The 22,426-nt window shown below is 30.8% G+C and overlaps 1 protein-coding gene across 1 annotated transcript in view; it reads right to left on the minus strand.

The window, feature by feature from the left end:
- LOC129958038 (hemicentin-1-like) overlaps positions 1 to 20,751 on the minus strand; it is an 89,298-nt gene extending 68,547 nt beyond the window's left edge. The window contains exons 1-3 of the mRNA XM_056070194.1: positions 20,586 to 20,751; positions 16,399 to 16,683; positions 12,400 to 12,505 (exon numbers count right to left, since the gene is read on the minus strand). Coding sequence (XP_055926169.1) covers positions 12,400 to 12,505; positions 16,399 to 16,683; positions 20,586 to 20,658 — 464 coding nt within the window. The 5' untranslated portion in view covers positions 20,659 to 20,751. The remainder of the gene's footprint in view (positions 1 to 12,399; positions 12,506 to 16,398; positions 16,684 to 20,585) is intronic.
- Positions 20,752 to 22,426: the final 1,675 nt, after the last annotated feature.

The following is a 22,426-nucleotide window of genomic DNA, read 5'->3' on the forward strand; positions in this document are numbered from 1 at the left end:
TCATTCATTTTGTTATTGGTTTCGTAATCTATATTATGTTTTAAAGTACTTATTTTATCAAAATGATTATATTTTCTAAAATATTTCTCTGAAATTCTTGAAAACAGGTAATATCTTAAACAGGGATCTCAAACTGGAACTGTAGGTTCAAACTTTGGGTTATGTGGATTGATTTAGGATATTAGTTACTTTACTCTCTATATTAATGATAACATGAGCTTACATAAATAACTTTTTAACATTCAAAACAATTAAAATATTGAATAGTATTTTTATTCTAATAGGATTGTTTCATAGGAAGTAGTATGTAGATAGGAATGTGCAATAGAAATTAAGAAAATAAATTTCTTAAAAAGCTAATTTTTTTTAAAAATTAAATTATTTCTATTTTAGACATTTTAATGAGAATTATTAATTATTATTAAATAAGAAATATGTTATTCATAACTGCATTAAACTAAATTAGGTCTGTCTGTAGGGAGAATATCTAGTATAATAGTTTGTACATTAAAGAAGAAAAAAAAATTTAAAATGGCAGTAAGTATGAACGTTATAGGATAGGAAAATTATATAAAAGCATTTACTTGAAATTATAATTGTAAATAATATCATATCATGGAACTCGAAACAATAGATCCTGATGGAATCACAATAATAATTATATTCAAATATCCAAAAATTAAACTAAAGGAAATTATTCAAAAATTTATATTTAAGAAAAACTGTATTTTAAAAATGAGTACAGCAAAAGAAAAGAATAATTCTTAATTTAAAAGACAGCAGCAAAGGTTTATTTTGAATATTTAACAACTTAAATGAATAATATGTAATAAATAAATAAATAATTAATAATTTCATTTATTAAAGTAATATCTATAATTAAAAATTCATTTTAAAAATAATGACAATATGTATGAATAAATAATTTTGATAAAGAATCCATGAGCAGTACTTTGAATTTGACAATTTATCCATAAAATTTTAAACTATATGAATTAAAACTTACTAAAACAAACGAGAGCTATTTCAATTAAATATTTCGATACGTAAAATTAAATAATTTTTTTAACTTAAATAACAAAAATAAGTCAAGAAGAAATGTTTTTTTTTTAATTTTTAGATTTGACTTAGATGTAATTAAAAAAAAGATGAATTATAATTGTAAGCCAACATTATTTCGATAAGAAATTCTTGGTCGATAGAAAATACTGGAATTCCGACGAATACGAATTAAAATGTTCGAATTAGCCAAGTTTCATTGTTCTTTTATACTTATAATAAAAGAACAATGAAACTTCTTCAATATACTTCTCAATGTGTGTGTGTTGGCGCTCTACAGGTCAGACCATTCGACCTACAGCTACCAAATTTGGCACATGAATACCTTGGAGGTCGGAAATGTGCACTTGGGGTCATTTTTTTGAATTTTTAATTAGAATTTTAATTATTAATTAAAAGCTAACTTTCCCGCCAAAAAAATCTTCATTTCCCTTCAAAATGAGTAAGGCTCTAATTTTTTTCCCACGCATGACGGCTTAACATGTTTTCGACCGATTATTTCAAACGATTCTGTTCATTTTCTTAGTATTTGATACATTTAAAACTAAACATTGTTAATTAATCGATCTGTTCATGATGAATATGAGAAAATTTTGTTGAAAACTTCTTGAAATATTACATAAATTAAGAAAGATATTCTTTAGTGCCCATAAAGTTTATATACTCAGCGACTCTATTTTCAGTACTCATATTTTAAAAAAAATGCTTCGTTTCAGTAAAAAATTTTCTTATATTAATTGCAGATTAATCATTTCTACTTTAATTTAAAGTATAAATTCTATGGGAGCTAACAGAAAATTAGAGAGATATATATTACGTCATGGCTGAAGGCCTTTATAGTATTATTACGTGAATTATATATCTCCCAAAATTTGAAGCTTTAAAATATTTTGATGAAGAAGCTATTAAAATAGGAGTAACATAAAATATTTAATTATTAAAATTTTAACGAGCATTAAGATTGGCGAATCGGTTCGTCGCCAAAGGCGGCTAGTTTAAAATAAACTAGACATAAAGAAAGAAATATGAGGAAGAAAATTACTAATAAAATGTTTTAAGAAATCTGCATTAGAATTATCTGAAATAGATAATGCTTAAATTTTAAACGGTAAAAGATTTAGATCAGCCATTATTTTTTTATTTTATTTTAGCCATTTCTTAAAAGTCACTTACTGTGACGGAAAATAAAAATATTCTCTCGTTAACTCTTTTTCATTTCATATTATTGTTTGTAATTTACGCACATTTCTCTAAATTGTTTCAAATGTTAAAAATCATTTTGTGCGTATCCAACAAGCCATTGTTTATGTATGAAGTTTTAAAGAATTAACAAGGACTGGTAATTAATTGAAGTTCACTTCAAGGTTGTTACGCAAAATGCATAATATTTACTTTAAAACTGTTTAAAAAATGCTTTAAAGATAAAATTGTCATTTCTCTTATCTTTATACAATTTTAAACTGTGCAATAATGATTCTAAGATGCACATAAATTACATTTAATATAAAACAAAAAAAGACTTTTAAATAATTCTATAAATATTTTTAAAAATAATCTTTAAATTGTACGATTTGTTTGATGACAGAGAGCAATCAAGTTAATTTATCAAATTAGTAAACTCTGTCAATTTCTTATCGTTCGAAATGACCTTGATTGATCTGAAAATGTAAACTGGTAGCTTCAACTGTCTATTTTAAAGACTAAATTTTCTTTACCTAATTTCAAGGCACTCTAGAATATGTAGTCTGTCGCATTAAGCAAAGTGAGTGTAGTGATTGGATTTTGAAGCGTTAGGAAATAAACGTTCATAGATGGCACTAGACAACTAGCGCTAGTGTAATTAAAAGAGTGATGTAATTCGAGTGTTTGCTCTTGGAGGAGAAGGAGTTACTGAGCAGAGTAACTCGAACAAATCTGAAATAAATCTGTTAAGTTTTCTATTTGCCTATTTATTGAAAGCACTCACGAACCAGCCACGACAGTGAAGTTCAAAAAGTCTTGGTGTATGTAAAAATATGTGTAAATCTTTACTAATAATAAAGACGAACGTATGTATTTGGCGTTCTATAATTCAAGCTGACTGACATTGAACTGCCAAATCTGGCACATATATGCAATTCAAAACGTAAGAATGTTCCTCTTGGAGTAATTTTTAACATACTTTTAACCAGAATTTTAATTAATTAAAAATAAGACGAAAATTTGTCCTTTTTAAACTGTGCAATAATGATTCTAAGATGCACATAAATTACATTTAATATAAAACAAAACGCTGTACGAAAATATTACAGCACTTTTGCACTACAAAAAGTGTATATATTTATTTATTGAGATTTTTTATATGCAAAAATTAGTTTTTATTGAAAATCGAAGATTTCAGAAAAAGAAGTTCGATATATTAGAGTTTCACTGTATTAATTTATAAATTTCTGAACAATCTGGAAATTTAATTAAAATTCTGAGAAAATTCGGATTATTTAGTCAAAATGCGGGATTACCCTTATTGATCTTTTGATCAAATATATAAATTATTCCATTTATATATTTACCAAAATTATAAATTTTAAATCTTTTCGTAGCATTACGATGCAATTTCGCTAGATTTTTGTCCATAAACTTAACTAAATCACGAATTCAGTGTCGAATTTAAACACTTTGGGTATCTACGGCGAGCACAATAGGTTCTTTTCCGTCCCTAATCAATAAGATTTTTAATATAATTATTGATTTGAGGTTTGTTTTTGATTTTATTAATCCTTTAAATGCCAATTTTTTTTTAATTTTTTGGCCGGATAAATTATATATATGCACACAAAAAAAATCTGTAACGGTATAATTCTATTCAAATCATGCTTTGTTTCGGAAATATTTGACATTTTTAAAAAAGGATGTCGTCATAAATTATCAATAAAATCCTATCAATAAGAAAATAAAATATTGAGTAAGTAAAATATAGTTACTATAAGCCTCTAAATTAAATCTTTATGCACGATATTCGTTATAATATAAAAACCAAACTGAAATATATTACTTCAAATATGACAATTCTATGCCGTACCACTTACAGACGAATTTCAAATTTGTTCGTTTGTTGTAAAGAAACTAAGCTCAGAATACATACTTTCTGCTGCATACAATATTCACTGGTATATATATATATATATATATATATATATATATATATATATATATATATATATATATATATATATATATATATATATATATATATATAGAGAGAGAGAGAGAGAGAGAGAGAGAGAGAGAGAGAATGAAATTAAATGGACCGGGATAGCCTGGTTGGGAGGGAGTTAGATTCGCGTCCCTTGGGTTGCGAGTTCGAACTACGCCAGCCGAAGACTCTCCATGTGTGTGGTGGCTGGCGCACGTATTAATCTGCCATGGTCACAAAGTCCTCCATGTTGAGAGTAATACCACTGGGGGTACTGGTTCAGATGTGATCGTTCTCTGATTCAGGTCTAAGTTACGATCTGTGGGTGGGTGAATGAAATGCCTGAATGAAGTCCGACCCGTAAAAAAAGTTGTGACGTGTGTGTAGCTAAGTCGTACTCTTGGCCCTAGATGGCGCTACTGAAACAACAAGAGACGCACCTTTGACTTAAATTCATTGTCTTCTAAAGTCAGTGGGTTTGTTTATGACAAGTGCCATTGGAAGCAACAATAACATGAAATTAAATTGTGGGGTTCACCAAATAAATTTACTTTTGGAGCTCACTGATGTACGCAAAATTCCAAAATCCCCAAATGGGGATCGTGATAACTAATGAATACTTGTATATCTAATTGTTTATCGTTTGTATTTATGAAGCATCCACGTCTGCACATAATATTATGAGCAGCCCCTATTTATTTATAAATACTCTTATAAATTAACAAGTGTTATGCAAATATAAGGATCTGACCATTTATATTTTACAAAATGTTATTAATACTCTAGTATTTTATAATTAATAGAATTTGTATTTTTTAAAATTATTTATTTTAAATCAGACGAATTATAGCTTCTTAATAAACCTGCCTATGATCCCCTTTAGACCTAGTTTGTCTTGCAGGCAATTTGTCACTGATGAAACTTTATATCATATATACGTTTTAATTTTGTTAAACAAAATTTATAGCAATTGTTTTAGTTTTGGATAACATGGAAAATGATTAAAAATTGTTATTATAAACCAGCGGAAGTGATTTCTCCAAAACTTTCTCCCAATAAAGGTTTTATTCTGAGAATACCTTCCATAGCACTGGCGTACAATAGTTACGAAATATTAACTTTTGGCTTGAATTTAGCATTTTTACTAAATTTATCGTATCATTCCTGGCGAGTTATTTGACGATTAATCCTTGGATTGCGATTAATAGTATCTGAATGGACAAAGAATAGTATGATTGGAAAAGCTCCATGCATGCTAAAATTCCAAATTAAATTGTTAAATTTATTAAAAGAAGAACCTCATAATGTGCATAAAATGCCTAAATATTCAATTGAACTTCCCTATTTGCAGAAGATTTTCAATGCAATTGTGCACTAAGCGGTGGCTCTTCAGTGGAATCGTGTCTCGAGCCTGGAACCCACCGATCCTGAAGCCAAGACTACGGTCTTCGATAAGGTCCCATCAAGCCACCATGGTCCAACTGCTGGACAGAAGTAAGCCACGAATAGGTCGATTAAAAATTTTCATTTCTCTGGTTACCAAATAAATCACTTTGTAAAAAAAATGAAAATTCTATGAATATTAAAATACTAGCCGCCTTTGGCGACCAGCCGGTTCGCCAATCTTAATGTTCGTTAAAATTTTAATAATTAAATATTTTATGCAATTCCAACTTTAATAGATTCTTCAGCAAAATATTTTAAAACTTCAAATTTTGATAGTCATATAATTCACTCATAATATTATAAAGGCCTTCAGTCATAACGTGATATGTATCTCTCTAATTTTCTGTTACCCCTCGTAGAATTTATACTTTAAATTAAAGTGTAAATGGTTAATCTGCAATTAATATAATAATATTTTTTACTGAAACAAAGCATTTTTTTAATAATATGATTACTGATAATAGAGTCACTGAGCGTTTAAACTTTATGGGCACTAAAAAATATCTTTCTTAATTTATGTAATATCTCAAAAATTTGTCAACAAAATTTTCTCAGATTCATCATGAACAGATCGATTAATGAACAATGTTTCATTTTAAATGCATTAAACACTAAGAAAATAAAATGAATCGTTTAAAATAATCGGTCTAAAACAGGTTTAAAAAAACTACTTAAAAAACGATGTACTTAAAACTATAAGCATATACAAAAAATATATATAACTAACATAAATACAATTTAATTACTAAAGCATGCAACTAACCTAAAAATAATTTAAATCATTGAAAATAGGCTAAAAAAAACTACTTAAAAAAGGATGTACTTAAAACTATAAGCATATACAAAAAATATATAACTAACATAAATACAATTTAATTACTAAAGCATGCAACTAACCTAAAAATAATTTAAATCATTGAAAATAGGCTAAAAAAAACTACTTAAAAAACGATGTACTTAAAACTATAAGCATATACAAAAAATATATATAACTAACATAAATACAATTTAATTACTAAAGCATGCAACTAACCTAAAAATAATTTAAATCATTGAAAATAGGCTAAAAAAAACTACTTAAAAAAGGATGTACTTAAAACTATAAGCATATACAAAAAATATATAACTAACATAAATACAATTTACTTACAAAAGCATGCAACTAACCTAAAAATAATTTAAATCATCCGTTGAAAGTGGTTGTCATGACAACAATTAGAACAATGCGCATGCGTGAATTTTCTTCGCCATTTAGGTAACGCAAATGCGTGAATTTTCCTACGCCAGTTGGGGTAACGCTATGCAGATTATACATTTTTAATTTCCTTTATTCTGTGTTATTTTAATTCAAAAGTACTTCAGAATGAATCTGAAACATGGATTAATTAACAATGTTTAATTTTAAATGCATAAAACATTAAGAAATGAAACAGAATCGTTTAAAATAATCCGCCGAAAAATATTAACCCTAGCCTCATTACTGTTGGGAGAAAAAAGAAACTGAAGCCTTACTCATTTGGCGGTGGGGAAAATGGAAGATTTTTTTTTGGCGGAAAAGTTGGCGGTGGGGAAAATGGAAGATTTTTTTGGCCGGAAAGTTAGTTTTTAATTAATAATTAAAATTCTGATTAAAATTTCAAAAAAAGGGACCCCAGGTGCACATTCCCGACCTCTAAGGTATACATGCACCAAATTTGATAGCTGTATGTCAAACGGTCTGGCCTGTAGAGCGCCAACACACACACATGCACACTGAGCTTTATTATAAGTATAGATATAGATTAACACTCTATCAACTCAATAAATTGCCACGTTCCTGTCTCTTTCATTACCTTCACTTTGTTCTATGAAATACACGGCTGATGATAACAGTCTGACTTTGAAAGGAATCAAAGCCACTTCGAACTATAAAAGATGCTGTTTTTATTAGCTAAGAAATTTCTTTAGTACTGCTATCGATATTGCATTTAACAAAAGCTCTAAGAATGATAAAAATTGAATCGAGCGGATATGAAACACAAAATGAGCGCTTTTGAAGGAGAAAAAAACCGTGAGATATTCAATAAGATGAAGCCTTTAATGTTTAATTTATATGCGTCTCTATATACTCTTTCAAAGAGTTTTAGTTTCGAACATAATAGTCACGATGATAATGAGACTCTTGAGGAGTTTCAAAATTCTGCCGATTCGACATTTTCTGTCATTCCAAGTTAATTTCGATTGCGATGGTTTGTGGAAATAATCCATTCGATGAAACCGTTCCAAAAACTTAAAAATGTTATTTCTTTTTCTTTTCGGTTATTTTGGAGCACTTTAATCATTCTTTGTTTTCAAAACGAGTCTCCTAAGTCCCCTAGCAACGGATTTCCGATTAAACTCATTAAGCAGCTGCTTAAGGGTACTGAGTGGACGGGAGGGGGGGGGGTGGACCTCAAGGAGTTCGATTATTATTCAACTTCTACCAAATAAATCCGTTTATAATAGATACAAATGATATGAAATATGAGATATTAGAATAATAATATTATTTGGCCTAGCATAATTTATCACTTTCCTGACTATTTTATTACTTTCACTTTGTTATTATAATATTTAGAAATATTGAATGTCTCCTTAAATAATATTCAATACAAAAATGGATCAACAAATAAATAAATTAAAATAAGAGATAAATATAAAATAAATAATCAACATGTTGATTTAGTTAGAACGTATTGAAGTTTAAAGCTAAATTGTTAGATTTATTAAATGAAGAACCTTATAATGCGTGCAAAATGCCTAAATTTGCAACTGAACTTCCCTGTTAATATCAGATTTTCGACTATACAGCTGTCTAGGACCAAGTTTAGTTTAGCTAAATTATATTAACGCCTCATTTTAAAGCAACATTAGGGCACTTTTCGGACAGACCTCGTAATTTTGAAACTCTGTCAAATGACAAGGACGATTCTTGAGCTGGCACTCCTCTCTCCAAACTTCCGCATCACATCTGCAAGGGGACATTTACCCTGATTGAGTAACTGATTTTTTCCCCCGTATTATGAAGCAGGAAAAACATCTGATCAATCGCGGCACTCATGTGGTTCAAAAATGTTTTATGTTCTCCCTTTATTAGATAGTAAGAGAAAAAAATTTCAGAGAGACCATTCCCTCTGTTATCTTTTTTCCTTACATAATCCATAAAAGAGGATGGTGTTAGTGTTATATAATAGACAGTTTTAATTTCTCAAATAATGTAGCCAGACTACAACTCAGTTTGAAAAGCAGCGGAAGTAGTATTGTATCCCAGCACAGTTAGTTTCCTAGTAAAAGACCGAGTTTTACAGATAACACTCTAGCAGATGCTGAAAGAATCCCGTGTCCATGATCTCCGGCTTTGGCAATAAAATACAGGATGCAGCATATTCGGAAACCTCGGTGATAACTCTATTCGGTGTCGAATTCTGCTCTAGAACTTTAGTTTAGTTCAGTTATATTAACACCCCGTTTTAAAGCAACACTAGGGCTATTTTAGGACGGACATCGTAATTTTGAACTGCGGTCAGATAACAAGGATGAATCTTGAGCTGGCATCCCCCCTCACCAAGCTTCCACACCACACCAGCGAGAGGACGTTTGTCCCCCATGGATTTGACGTGCACCAGCAGACGGCCCTTCAGCAGAATCGGGTCTCGAACTTGAAACCCTCCTATTCTGAAGCCGAGTCTTTATCACCAGGCCACCTCACCAACGGCTGAAGAGTATTTGATACCCTCTCAGAGGAGCTGTAAAATGCAGAATCTGGATGAAAATAAATTGGTTATGTTGAGTTCAAGTAAGTCATTGAGCGAAATCTCTGTTTGGAATGCTGTCTACTCTGAAATTCTCTTTGAGTGCTTGAGTTAATACGAATATACAGCAGCAAAACACACAAACAGCGATTTGCTGATTGCGTGTTATTATTTACTGCAAGTGCTTTTCTTTCACTTCGGTTGTGTTTTGCTGCTGTGTATTCGTGTTTTCGTTAGAATAAAACGTCCTTATCCTTTATTGAATCTGTTGGACTTTTTCACCGTACACTCATCGGAAGGATTTTCCGTAACACTATTATTTTGGTAAAAAGTTATATGAGTAATAATAAAACGTCCTGTATAAGATCTTTCTCCTCTCCTGCTTTCTTTTAGCAATTTTTTTCAATATGCACATTTTTCATTTATTTCATTTTACTTTTTTTTATTTTTATTTATTTTATATTATTATTTTATTTTTATTTATTTATTCGTTATATTTTGTATTTTATTTCTCAGACCTTTTTCAATGGCCGCGGTGGCCTGGTGGTAAGGTCTCGGCCTCGGAACCGGAGGGTTTCAGGTTCGAGACCCGATTCCACCGAAGAACCGTCGTGTAAGTGGGTTTGTTGCACGTTAAATCCGTCATGACCAAACGTCCTCCCGCTGGTGTGGTGTGGTGTGGAGAGGGGGGTGCCAGCTCAGGTGTCGTCCTTGTCATCTGACCATGGTTCAAAATTACGAGGTCCGTCCCAAAATAGCCCTAGTGTTGCTTCAAATGGGACGTCAATATTACTAAAGTAAACTAAACTCAGGCCTCTTTCAGCATTCAAGGGTCGCGAACTGAAGTTCAGAATATCCGCTCGCTTAATCTAAAAACCTCATTTCAATACGTTATTTCTTCGCCTAGAAGCAAAAGGTATTTCTTAAAAATTAGAAAGAAAGTTTGGTGTTGGTCTCCCATAAATTTGCCAGTCCAGAGAACGCCTTATACGGCATTGACGTACAATAGTTGAGAAATATTAAATTTTGGCGTGAATTTAGCATTTTTACTGAATCTATCGTCTGATACTTGGCGAACTATTTGGCGATTAATCCCTGGCATATAGTTAATACAATCCGAAAATCAAATTTGGGTTGTAAAACACGTTTTCTCCTCAATCAATTGAAGCAAAAATTTGACACAAAATTACATTTATAGTCACAAATTCTCATACCAAATTTGATATATTTAAGTCATTCCGCTTTTGAATTATCATGTTTTCTTATTTTTAAAAATATAGACCCATTATTGGATTTGGCTCAAAATTTGGTAGGTATCTAAACTATAAATGTTCAATCTCTGTACAGAATTTTATCTCTATAGTTCTCTTCGTTTTGTAGTTATCGTGTTTAAACTTATATTTGAACAGACGGACAGACGGACTTCCTCTGAACAGATTTTACTCAACATTCGACAGAAATCTACAAATTTGGTGTAAATATTGCATGCCAAATTTCCTCAGCCTGGATCAAGGCGATTTTGAGTTATCTTTAGTCACAGTATTTTTCGAACGCAGGGAGATCAAAAACGTGGGGATTTGCCAAAATCTGAGGCTCGTTTTTTTTGTTTTTTGACGATTTCTATACTTTTCTCTATATTACATATACCAGAAAGTAAAAAAGAAAAGTTAAGGAATATATGCTACAAGTGATTATCCGAAAATTCCATAATCGAATGCAAAATTCTGCAGCTAGTAACAGATCTGGACATTCATATCAACTTGCTTTTATCTTTATTTTCTCAGTAATACTAGGTCATCTCTTTTCCTAACGCTGAGAGAGGCCTCATTCATAACCAATTAAATACGCAGACGGGCCAAAAAGGAAATAATCAGCTGTTTTCTGAATGGATGGAAAACAATTACAATCCGTCTAATTGACTGATTTATTTCCAACGGGCTGGCAATGGGTTAGAAAAAACAGCTCTACATTTGTCTCTCTCAGTTGCTACCCAAGGGCTTTTTTGTTTTTATAGCCTTTTTTATTTTTATATTGCGTTGTATAAATGTTACGTGGCAATGGGACATTTAAATAAAATTTAAATGAAATTATGCAAACCGATTTCTGAAGAAATTTATTTTTTGCTCCAATATATTTAATTTTAATAACCAGTTCAAGTTATTAAAATTCAACTAACTTGGAAAATTAGTTAAGTTTTATGCTATTTATGTTAATATAGCTAATTATAGCTAATTTTAAACAAATATTTAATAATTACTTAATAGAGGTTATTCAATATTAATTATAAAAGATTGAAATGAAAGAACTTTTAATTTAGTGTCATTCAATAGACTTTTAGTAAAATAACTAGATGATGTGGATCTAGATCTGCTAGATCTAGATCCTTCTAGATCTGCTGCTGTCCTTTTAACAAGATCTCAGATTGTCCCAGTTAATTAACGAAAGTTATAGTATAAAATTCCATGCACCATTAGCAAAGTGCCTAAGAAAATAATTTTTAAATTGACGTATAAGAATAGGTGATACTACAAATGTTAAATATGTGTACCGAATTTTATCCCTTCATCTCTCATTGCTTCATAGTTATTGTGCTAACTTATATTTGAACAGCAGAACAGACAGACTTTTCTGAACGGTTTCTGCTCAAAATTTGATAGAAATTTATAAATATTATTTCAAAGACTATATACCAAATGTCATCTATTTGGCTGAAAAAGTTTTTGAGTTATCTTTGTCATAGACAAATGGACGGACAGACAGGCGGGCATCTATTTTCGGATTACGGAGGTCAAAACGTGAAAATCCGTCGAAATCTGACGAATTTTGACGATTACAATATATTTTTATATACTTCTTGCATTTCTTCTGCTTTTGAGTTATAATTTTTTTTAATATTCAAATGGAGAAACTGCGGTAACTCCTTTAGAAATGTCAGAACCTTTACTTACTAACCAATTTATAGGAAACACTGCATTTTCTTCTTGCTCACAAACAAGTTTTATCGTCCTGTGTGGCTTCAATTGAACTCTTGGCTGGCCTTGCATTTCCTCGTCGCCCTCTGAAAAATGAAAACTTGTTTACTATCTTTCAGAAATTGAACAGTGTAGAGGTAGTATTGAGACGTGCTGATCAAATAGAGAAAAATATATTTTATGAAGCAAAAAAATACTTAAAGATATTCGTGAGTGTTCCATCATTTGATTTTTTTTTTGTTACATTAGAGAGAGAATAGTAAAATTAAAACCGGCGGGTGTGGTTTCCTCAAAACTTTCTAGCATACTCTATGATAAAATTGTCATGACAGACAACACCTTTCATGGCACGGACGTATAACAGTTGCGAAATATTAACTTTCGGCGTCAATTTAGCATTTTGACTGAATCTGTTGTGTCATTCTTGGCGAGTTATTTGGCGATTAATCCCCGGATTGCGGTTAATAGTATCCGAAATTCGAATCTGTGTTTTAGAAGTGTTTTTCCACCACATTGAATCAAGAATTCAACCCAATACTGCATCTGTAATCATAAAATCCCGTATCAAAATTGATCTATTTAAATCAGGGGTGGACATTTAGACGTGCGTGATCGACCAGTGGACCACCGGTGGAAGACATTTGGGAGTGACCCAAGACGCTCATAGAAAGACTAAAATAAATATATTTATGGAACAATGCATTTCTCTTTATCTTTTGGGGGGGAACGAAGTTTTTCTCATTCAAATTGACATACGTTTAAAAACACGTAGATCAGAGCCTATGCGGTTAAATCTAAAAAATCGAATTTGTGTTTCATACAGACTGATGGACCGTGGAGACCGATTGCAATAAAAATTTGTCACAATACAGCACTTGTAGTCGCAAACTCCCATACCAAATTTGACATATTTAAGTCGTTCCATTTTTAAGTTATCGCCTTTACATGTTTCTGAAAGTACAGACCGACAGACGATCAACCCCTTGTTGGATTTCACTCAAAAATTGATAGGTGACTAAATTATAGATCTTAATTCTGTGTGTCTAATTTTATCAATCTAGCTCTCTTCATTTTGTAGTTATGGTACTAACTTATATTCAAACAGCCGGACATACAGGCTTCCTCCGAACGGAATTTGCTCAAGCCGACCGACAGACAGACAATCATCCTGTAGTTGGATTGGGCTCAAAATTTGATAGTGTATCTACACTATTGATGCGAAATCTATGTACCGAATTTTATCTATCTAGCTTTCTTTGTTTTGTAGTTATCGTGTAAATTTATATTCGAACGATAGGATAAATGAACTTCCTCTGAGACTATTTTTTGATAGGAATATGCAAATTTGGCATAAATACCAAATTTCATCCATCTAGTTCAACGCTTTTTTTTTAGTTATCTTTGTCGTAGACAGACACATAGACGAACATTTTCTAAAAATTAGTTTTTTCGAACTCAAAGAGTGTCTAGAACGTGGAGATTCGACGAAATGTCGAGTTCGAATTTTTTTAGGATTACTATGCTTTTTCTAAATCGATCGTTACGGATACGAGAAAGTAACAAATATAATTTTTTATATGTGATATTTTTAGAATGACTTTTAATAAAATTTTATGTCCTTATCTGGAATATCTCATTCTGATTGAAATGATCGAGAAATGCATAAAAAGAAACGAGAGATCATACAGTAGAAGAAAATAAAGATACGCCACTTACAACTTCTATTTATTATTTTCCAAACGTATGTTACATTTTAACGTTTTTATATCATTTAAAGTTTTGAAAATCTGCTATTTACATGTTATTATAAATTTAAATTGAGCAAATAATACTGCAGAAAAGAAGGTCATTTCGATCGGCTAGCGATAGGGAAGCATAAATGTGTCACCAGTTTTATTATTATTATTATTGCTTCGTCTTTTATGTGATTGTGTTTGCTATATGAGTAAAAATGACAAAATCTAGGGCAGTAAGTTTTTATTCGCCACTGTTGTATATATTTTTATATGTCTTTCAATTATTGAAAAAAAAAGCTCTATAATATTAAACAATTCAATTTTTATTTTAAATCAATGGCTGTCGACGACCAGCTGTTATTTCATAATCCTAGTATATACAGCAATCTTTGATTGTTGTAGCCTTGAATTGGATCAAAATATTGGTCTGGCAACAAATGATGGATCTTTTTTTTTTTTTTTTTCGATAAAAGATTTTAGCGCATTCTTTTGTTCTGCCAACGCGGTAGGAACACTTAGCCTATATCATTTGGACTTCAATCTTTAATTAATATGAAAATTGCATCTATTTGTTATTTAATTTCGTTTTTATTTCAATTTAAAAATGAAAGAACAAAGACGCGTTTCAGATAAATTTTATCGCATTATTTTCGAAAAGGTAGGAGTGCATTGCAAACGTACAAGAAACTATGCATCATATATTTGAATGAACCCTTGAAAGAAACGTAGTGACTAAATTTCGTTTCCAAATTTCGTTTTGGTGATTTTCTCACTCAAAATCGCGTACTTAACTGACCATCCAGCTAAAATTGATGAGAGCCATATCAAGCTCAGATCGTCACAGCAGAATTCGTGAAATGGCAGAGAAGCTTATTGTATCGCTTACATGCATTTAAAAAATTTAAACAGTTTAGCTAAGAAGCTCTAAATAGGGGTTCCATATACCTCCGGGGGACACCTCAAATTTATATGGGTGAGAAGTTTCCAGAATGGTGGTTGGTTCTCGCCTACTAGAAATGAAGTGGGATGGTCACGTTCTACCGATGGCGGAACATGACTTTTAACGGAAGGAGTTGTACCGTGGCTGTTGACTCATCTTAGATTCCGTCAATGGCGTCGTGGCTATCCAGTCATTTAGATTTTCCAGCAAGCCTCGGGTTAGTGAGCCATGATTGCATGTTCCGCATTAACTTAAAGAAATTCATTTGATGCGAAGCATAAACATCTACGATTCATTTTCGAAACGCAATGGAATTTATCCATTTTTGAAAGTGGATAGTTAGTTGAAAAAAGATAGTAGATGAACCATCCCAGATATAAAATGGACCCTCCCCTAAAAAAGACTATGTTGCTCTTTTATAGTTTACAGAGAATATGACAAGAAATCCAGCAAACATATGATTGCACTTCAGGAAACCAATTTTACCATCCTATTAGCAGAAGAAATTGCATGATATTTTCACGATGTTTTCCTTTATTTGAATACAGGAAAATATCGTGGAGATATCATATCAATATTGCACGAGATATCGAGATATATTTGTGGGTACTGCTGTTTCACTACCCACTATGTAATCTGGCCGGCAAGAACTTAATATTTCTTTCCAACTCTAAAGAGCTACTTCAACTTGCTCTGTTAATTTTTTTTTTTATTCTTGTTCTTGATAAAACTGCCGCAGCGTTTCTTGAAGCTCTGAACATTTTAAGTGGAGGAATCATTCCATATCCCCACATATTAAATGAGGTTCTAAAAAATACTTTCAATATTTACACCTGTAGTGGTGTGTTGTGGTTTTCCAAGGAACTACCCGGTTTTAAATACACTATTTTTAATCTAGACAAACACAGCTACACTACGAATTTACAAATACTTATTATTACAAGCACACATAGAAAATTAGGTTAAAAAAACAGTATGGTGGAGGGATTCCACGGTTTCCAGCCGAAAGCATTCGGCGTTAGCGCAAGGGTTGCGCATAGGGAAAAAGTCGACCTCAGGATGCAGGTCTGTCATTCAACTGCTTGTCTTCTGTAAAACGTCACAAGGGGGCGCTCTCTGCTCAAGAGGGAAAAGAGGTACTACACACCTTAATTTGCAAAAATTCCACAGATTTGTCTGTTTATTTACTTTCTAAATAAAAAATTTATATTATAAACAAAGTTAGTGACCACCTTTTATTATTAAGATAGTTAAATTCGAATTTTGAAACATGTTGAAAATAAATCTGCTTATACCCACCCACCTCTAGAGGGCACTATTTCAATCTCATGTGACCTCTGGCTCAAAGGGTCACATTTGTAATACCCTCTGTGTTTCCAGAGCGCCATCTTCACTCTCAGTTCCATCCGCACGCCGTCATCAGGTAAGTTTTCTTCTATCACACTGAAATCTGGACCCAAAGTGTCCACTGAGAGTCCGTTTCTCGTCCATTTGGGAACTCCGTAGGAGGATTTTATACAGAATATACTAAAAGAAGATCCTTCTGCTACGTACTTCCTCCCTTCGTATGTCACTTTTGAGGAACATTCTGAAAAGAAAAAGAAATCATGCTTAATTTTTTAAAGTGTTATTTATCTATTTCTCAGTTAAACAATAAAGATAAAAATAGTTTTAAATCATGTTTTTGTTTATGTAGTAAAATAAAAGAAATATCACTAATTTAAACTATGGACGCCAAAACTAAATCATAAAAATCAATAGGAGTCGTCTCCTTATTACTTTCCTGTATACGCTTTAATAAAGTTGTTATACCAGAGAACTTATTGGATAGAATTGGGTTAAAATTTCTACTAAATATTAACTTTTGGCTCGCTTTTAGCATATTGACTAAATTTTTTGTGATCTTTTTACCTTCAAAACCTTTCACGCATTTAATACCGTTGTTGCTTATGGCCTTTGTCATAGACAAGCCCGATGACGAAATCGGCGATTTTAAGTCGAGTTTTAGCTTCTCTTGTTACAGTAGCGCCATCTAGGCCCCAGAGAACTTGGCTACTCATGCGTCACAGTCCTTTTCGCGGGACGGACTTCATTCATACATTTCATTCACAGGTCATAATTTATATTTGAAGCAGAGATCGATCACATCTGATCCAGTGATATTGGCTCGACTTGGAGGACTTTGTGGCTACAACAGTTTTATGCGTGCACCAGCCACCTTGAACACGGAAAGTCTTCGCCGACGGCGTTTGAACTCACAACCCCACGAATGCGAATCCAACGTCCTACCAATCAGGCTATCCCGACCTGTACATTTAATAGTATCCAGAAATAGAATTTGTATTTTAGACACATTTTTCCGAACCTATTGAAACAAAAATTTGATACAAAACTACACTTATTGTCACAAAATCTCGTACCAAATTATACATATTTAAGACATGGCGTTTTTTAATGTTAGAGTTTACATATTTCTAAAAATGCAAGCCGACAGAGCATCAATCCTCTGTTCAATTTGGTTTAAAATTTGACAGGTATCTATCTATACTATAGATGTTAAATATGTATATTGAATATGTATATGTATATATCTATCTAGCAGACTTTCTCTAAGCAAATTTTACTCCAAATTTGGTAGAAATCTAGTACAAATTTGGTGTAAAGACCATATGCCAAATTTCATCCATCTAGCTGAAAGCGCTTTAGAGTTATCTTCGTCACAGACAGACAGATGAATATTTTTTAAAAAAATGTCGAACGCAGGAGAATTAAATCATGGAATACTTCGCATATCGGAAAGCAACAAGAGGCATCGGTATTCTAAGCAAATTCGAAATGTAATCAAATGATATTTCGTTATACGATGATGAACCCTAAAGCCGTCATATTGCGAAAGTGAATATCATTAACTTATGAAAAGCTAAATTGCTAGATTTGATTTAACATCAGTTTCCGAGTACAGTTAAAATTTAATTAAGCGATGGTTAAAAGATTATAGATTTTCCTCAGACGTCAGATATAAGCAACTTATAAATCATGTGCTCTGAATTTTCTATTTTCTATGTCAATAGTTACCTGACCGTTATATATTTTTTCTCCCCTTTCCATCAATTTCTAAAATATTTTCTTTTCGAAAAAAAATGTAATTCCCTTATTTTTAATTCCAAATCAAAATCGCACCAAGTTAAAACAAAATACAAGAGTTTTGAGTCTTTTTTTTTTTGTTAGAATTTAACTTGCTTCTTAATTAGCAATGTTTAGAAAATAAAAAAGTAAAATATGAATGTCTGGAAATTTTTTATAGGAGTTCTGACTGGTTGTATAAAAATACTTACTAGTTAGGTGACATTGTGCAAATTTGGGTGAATCTCTAGTATTTATCTTCCAGAGCAAACGTTTTTTTTTTTTTTTTTTTTTCTTCCTATTTGACTAAATTAGAAATGTGCATTGGCAAAGCCAGAACATCTTAGATAAACGTATTGCATTTGAAATATGATAATAAATGGATATCTGCAGACATATTTTAGAACATTGAATGCAAAATAAAGAAACAATACATGATTATTAAAAAAATTTTTACTATCTGAGATTTTTTAAACTTTCCTTTTTTCCCCAAAATTCAGTTTTACTATCTGAAAAATAAGCTGTGTCCATGTATTGCTTTGTTTAGCTTTCTAATATTTTTAAATTCAGTTGCGTTGATTGATTTACTTTATTTTGAAAAGAAAAAAAAACTATCATAACAAATGTAGAATTATGCCTACAAGTAAAAAGAAAAAAGAAAGAAAGAAAAGGAGAGAAAACAGGGATAACAAGCGATGACAATAGAGTACTATACAATTAAAGCATTCAAGCAAGAGAAACAAAATAGTCTTAATAATCATTTTAACTCGTTAATACTTAATCTAAAACATACATTTCATTAAATTTCTATTAGACTTTTATTACTGAAATAAAATTAAATTTCGAAAAAATATTTTTTTTATTCTTATTTTTACTTATTTGTTTTTTTTTTTTAGTTTGAAAAAATCATCAGAAAATTATTTTAAAGTACTTACTATAAACATATATATTAGAAAATTTTTTAACATATTAAATTATCAAAAAATAATATATAAAGATTTCTTTGCAATTATTTGTATCGCCTTGAAAATAAATCAAATGAAAAAAATTCAAAATGGTGATTCTTTAACTTCATAATTTGGCTAATGAGTATTATCATGCCATTTCAAATTGTTTAGGAGTTTGAGATTACATACTGACTTCTTCAAAAAAACAAAAAAGAAAACAACTGAATACCTTCGACTACCTTTAAGCTAGAGCCTGGAGCTTAATGAACTTAGAAGCGATTAAATTTTTAGTTAATTTACCTTAATTTTTAAAAAAACGAAAGAAATATTTAAATATAATTTCTCAATTTTTCAAAAATATATTCAGTTGAATTCGAGTTGAATGAAAAACATGATACCTGCAAGCACAACTTTCATCTATAAATGCATCTCATTTCGAAAACTCCTTTAACAGATTCATTAATTCTAAACGTTTTTTCAGATATTACAACAATTTCTAACAATTTTGCAAAGACAAAATGAATATTTTGAATTAAATGAAAGTTAAACTTCCGTGAGCCCAACTAAGTCTATTTTGCAAATATAAGCAAAAATTTCTATTGAGATTAATTGTTAATTAAACTATAATAAAAATAAATATAGAAGAGGTTTTTATTTTTGTTCGCAAACATAGAATGCCATCTGTGAATGAAAATTCTAACCAAAATGTTCTTCAAATTCATTTTCACTGTCACACATGAAAATCAAGATGAAAAAAGAATTTCAAGGTAAATTCTTGGAGTTGTAAAATTTTTTTGACAAAAAATTTAGAAATTTTTTTATTACATTTCAATATGGTATTTGTCTGAAATTATTCTTTTTACAAATAAATTTAATATAATCAATTGTCGCATATGTAGAATATTTCTATTTACTTAGTTCTTTTCTCTTTTAAAATTCATTGAAATTTTAACACAATTTATGAAGAATATTCAGAAAGCATTCTTAAGTTAAGAAGAAAAATCGTGCAACATAGAAAAAATACTTTTGAACATAGTTTGAAATGAATTGATAAAAAAGAATTAATAAATACAACCGAAATGATTTCTCATTTCAAAATTTTACTTTATGTAGACTTGCAATAAGTTCCCTTTTAAAATTTTTAAAAGCATTTCCGCTTAAATTTATTCTAAACTACATTTTTTATTAAACTCCATTGCTATTCAAAACATATTCACAGAATTTATACAAGAATAAAGAAAACTAATAATGTATGATGTCTTCTGAAATGGAAGAAAAAAATCATTTCATAAAATCGTTTGCATTTTGCAAAGTTCATCAAATAAAAAAGAATTTAAAATAAACTAAGGAAAAACTGCTATCAGATAAAAACAAATATGCAACGCAAAAAGTTACAGCCAAACGATATTTAGCCGCTTACCACATATTGTAAAATTCCAAATGATGAAGATGGTAACATGAAGATTCACAATCTGGAAAGCTTGTTTCAACATTATTTTTACACAATTAGAAATACTGTTGTTTTATTTTTCATTTGATGCATGAAAAATTGTAATTTTCATGACATCTTTAAGAAATCAGTTCACGAACGCGAGCGTTAGAAGTAAATAAGGACTCTCCCTAAAGCCGAAAGCAGGCGGATTTCTATTTTTGTCCTGTATCTCCAAAGGTTTGTGACGAAGGAGCGTTTAAAAATGCTATCCCCTCTTTTCTTTCCAATAGAAAAGTCGCCTTCACGTAAACCGAAGGCAAAAGTGGTCCGAGCTGTCATTGAGAAAATGAGTTTTTTGTTGGCACTAATCCCAGGAACAAAGCGTTTCTTAATGGTGATTGTCGTTAATGAGAGAAATTAGGATGGCCCTAAGAATGGAAAAATTTATATTTTAAACCTTCTACTTATTTTGTGGTGATTGAGTTTTATAAGATTTTATTGAAAAGGGTGAAAAGCATACTAAAAAAAGTCTTTTGAATTTTATGATTGTTAGCAAGTCATGTTTAATAAAAGAAAAATCAAACATTTAAATAAGAAATGTTTTCTTAATTATTATACTTAGATTTCATGGTAATGCGATCGCAACAATTTTTAGAACTACTTTTTTTGTGGTATTTGATATTTTTACTTTATCGTATACTTAGAATAGAGAAAATACAGTAATCTTCATAAAATTTGAATTATTTTGACGAATCTTCACATTTTAGATTTCCCTGAGTTCGAAAAACGCATTTTTGGAGAGTTTCCATCCATCTGTGACAAAGATAACTCAAAAACCCTTAGAGCTAGATGGTTGAAATTTGGTAAACGGTCTTTGCACAATGTCCGACTGTTCAAATATAAGTTAACACAATAACTAAAAAATGAAGAGAGTCAGACAGATAAGATTCGGTACACAAATTTAACACTTATAGTGTAGATATTTATCAAATTTTGAGCCAAATCCAACAATGGGTTGACTGTCTGTCGGTCTGTGCTTTCAGAAATATGCGAAAAATATAATACAAAAACGCAATGACAAATATATCAAGGAGTTTGTACTAAAGTGCAGTTTTGTGTCAAATTTATATTTCAATCGGTTGACGAAAACATATTTAAAGCACAAATTCGATTTCCAGATACTATTAACCACATGCAAGATATTAATCGCCAAATTATTCTCCAAGGATGACTTGATAGATTCAGTAAAAATGTTAAATTCACGCCAAAGGTTAATATTTTGTAATTATATTGTACGGCGATATAACATACGCCAACGGCTTGTAAGGCCTTCTCTGGCATGACATACTGATTAGAGAATAGGGGAGAAAGTTTTGGGAAGACCATTTCTGATGGTTACTTTTTCGTATACAAAAATATAAAAAGAGAAAGTATAATCATTTCAATTCAACCTCGAGATTTTGGTGAGTTTCTAGATTTTAAACCTCCACGTGTCTGATAAAAGAATAAAACATTTTTAATATTCTGTTTTGCCTTCTATTGAACAGGATAATAAAAATTGCAACGAGCTAGAAAAATGAAATTTGGTTGTAGGGTCTTAATATCAAAATTGTAGATTTCTATGATATTTTGCACGAAATCCAACAACAGGATGCTTATCTGTATGAATAAAAACAGGATAACACATATACAAGAAAAAAATAGCTAGAGTGGTGAAATTTAGCGCATAATTTTATCATCAGAATTGTAGATGTATATATGTTATGGTAAATGTCATTAATCCGATGATTATGAATAATCATCGGTAATTTTACATAATCATTTAGAGT

The sequence above is a fragment of the Argiope bruennichi genome, chromosome 2 (genome assembly GCF_947563725.1).
Source record: "Argiope bruennichi chromosome 2, qqArgBrue1.1, whole genome shotgun sequence".
Taxonomy (NCBI): Eukaryota; Metazoa; Arthropoda; class Arachnida; order Araneae; family Araneidae; genus Argiope; species Argiope bruennichi.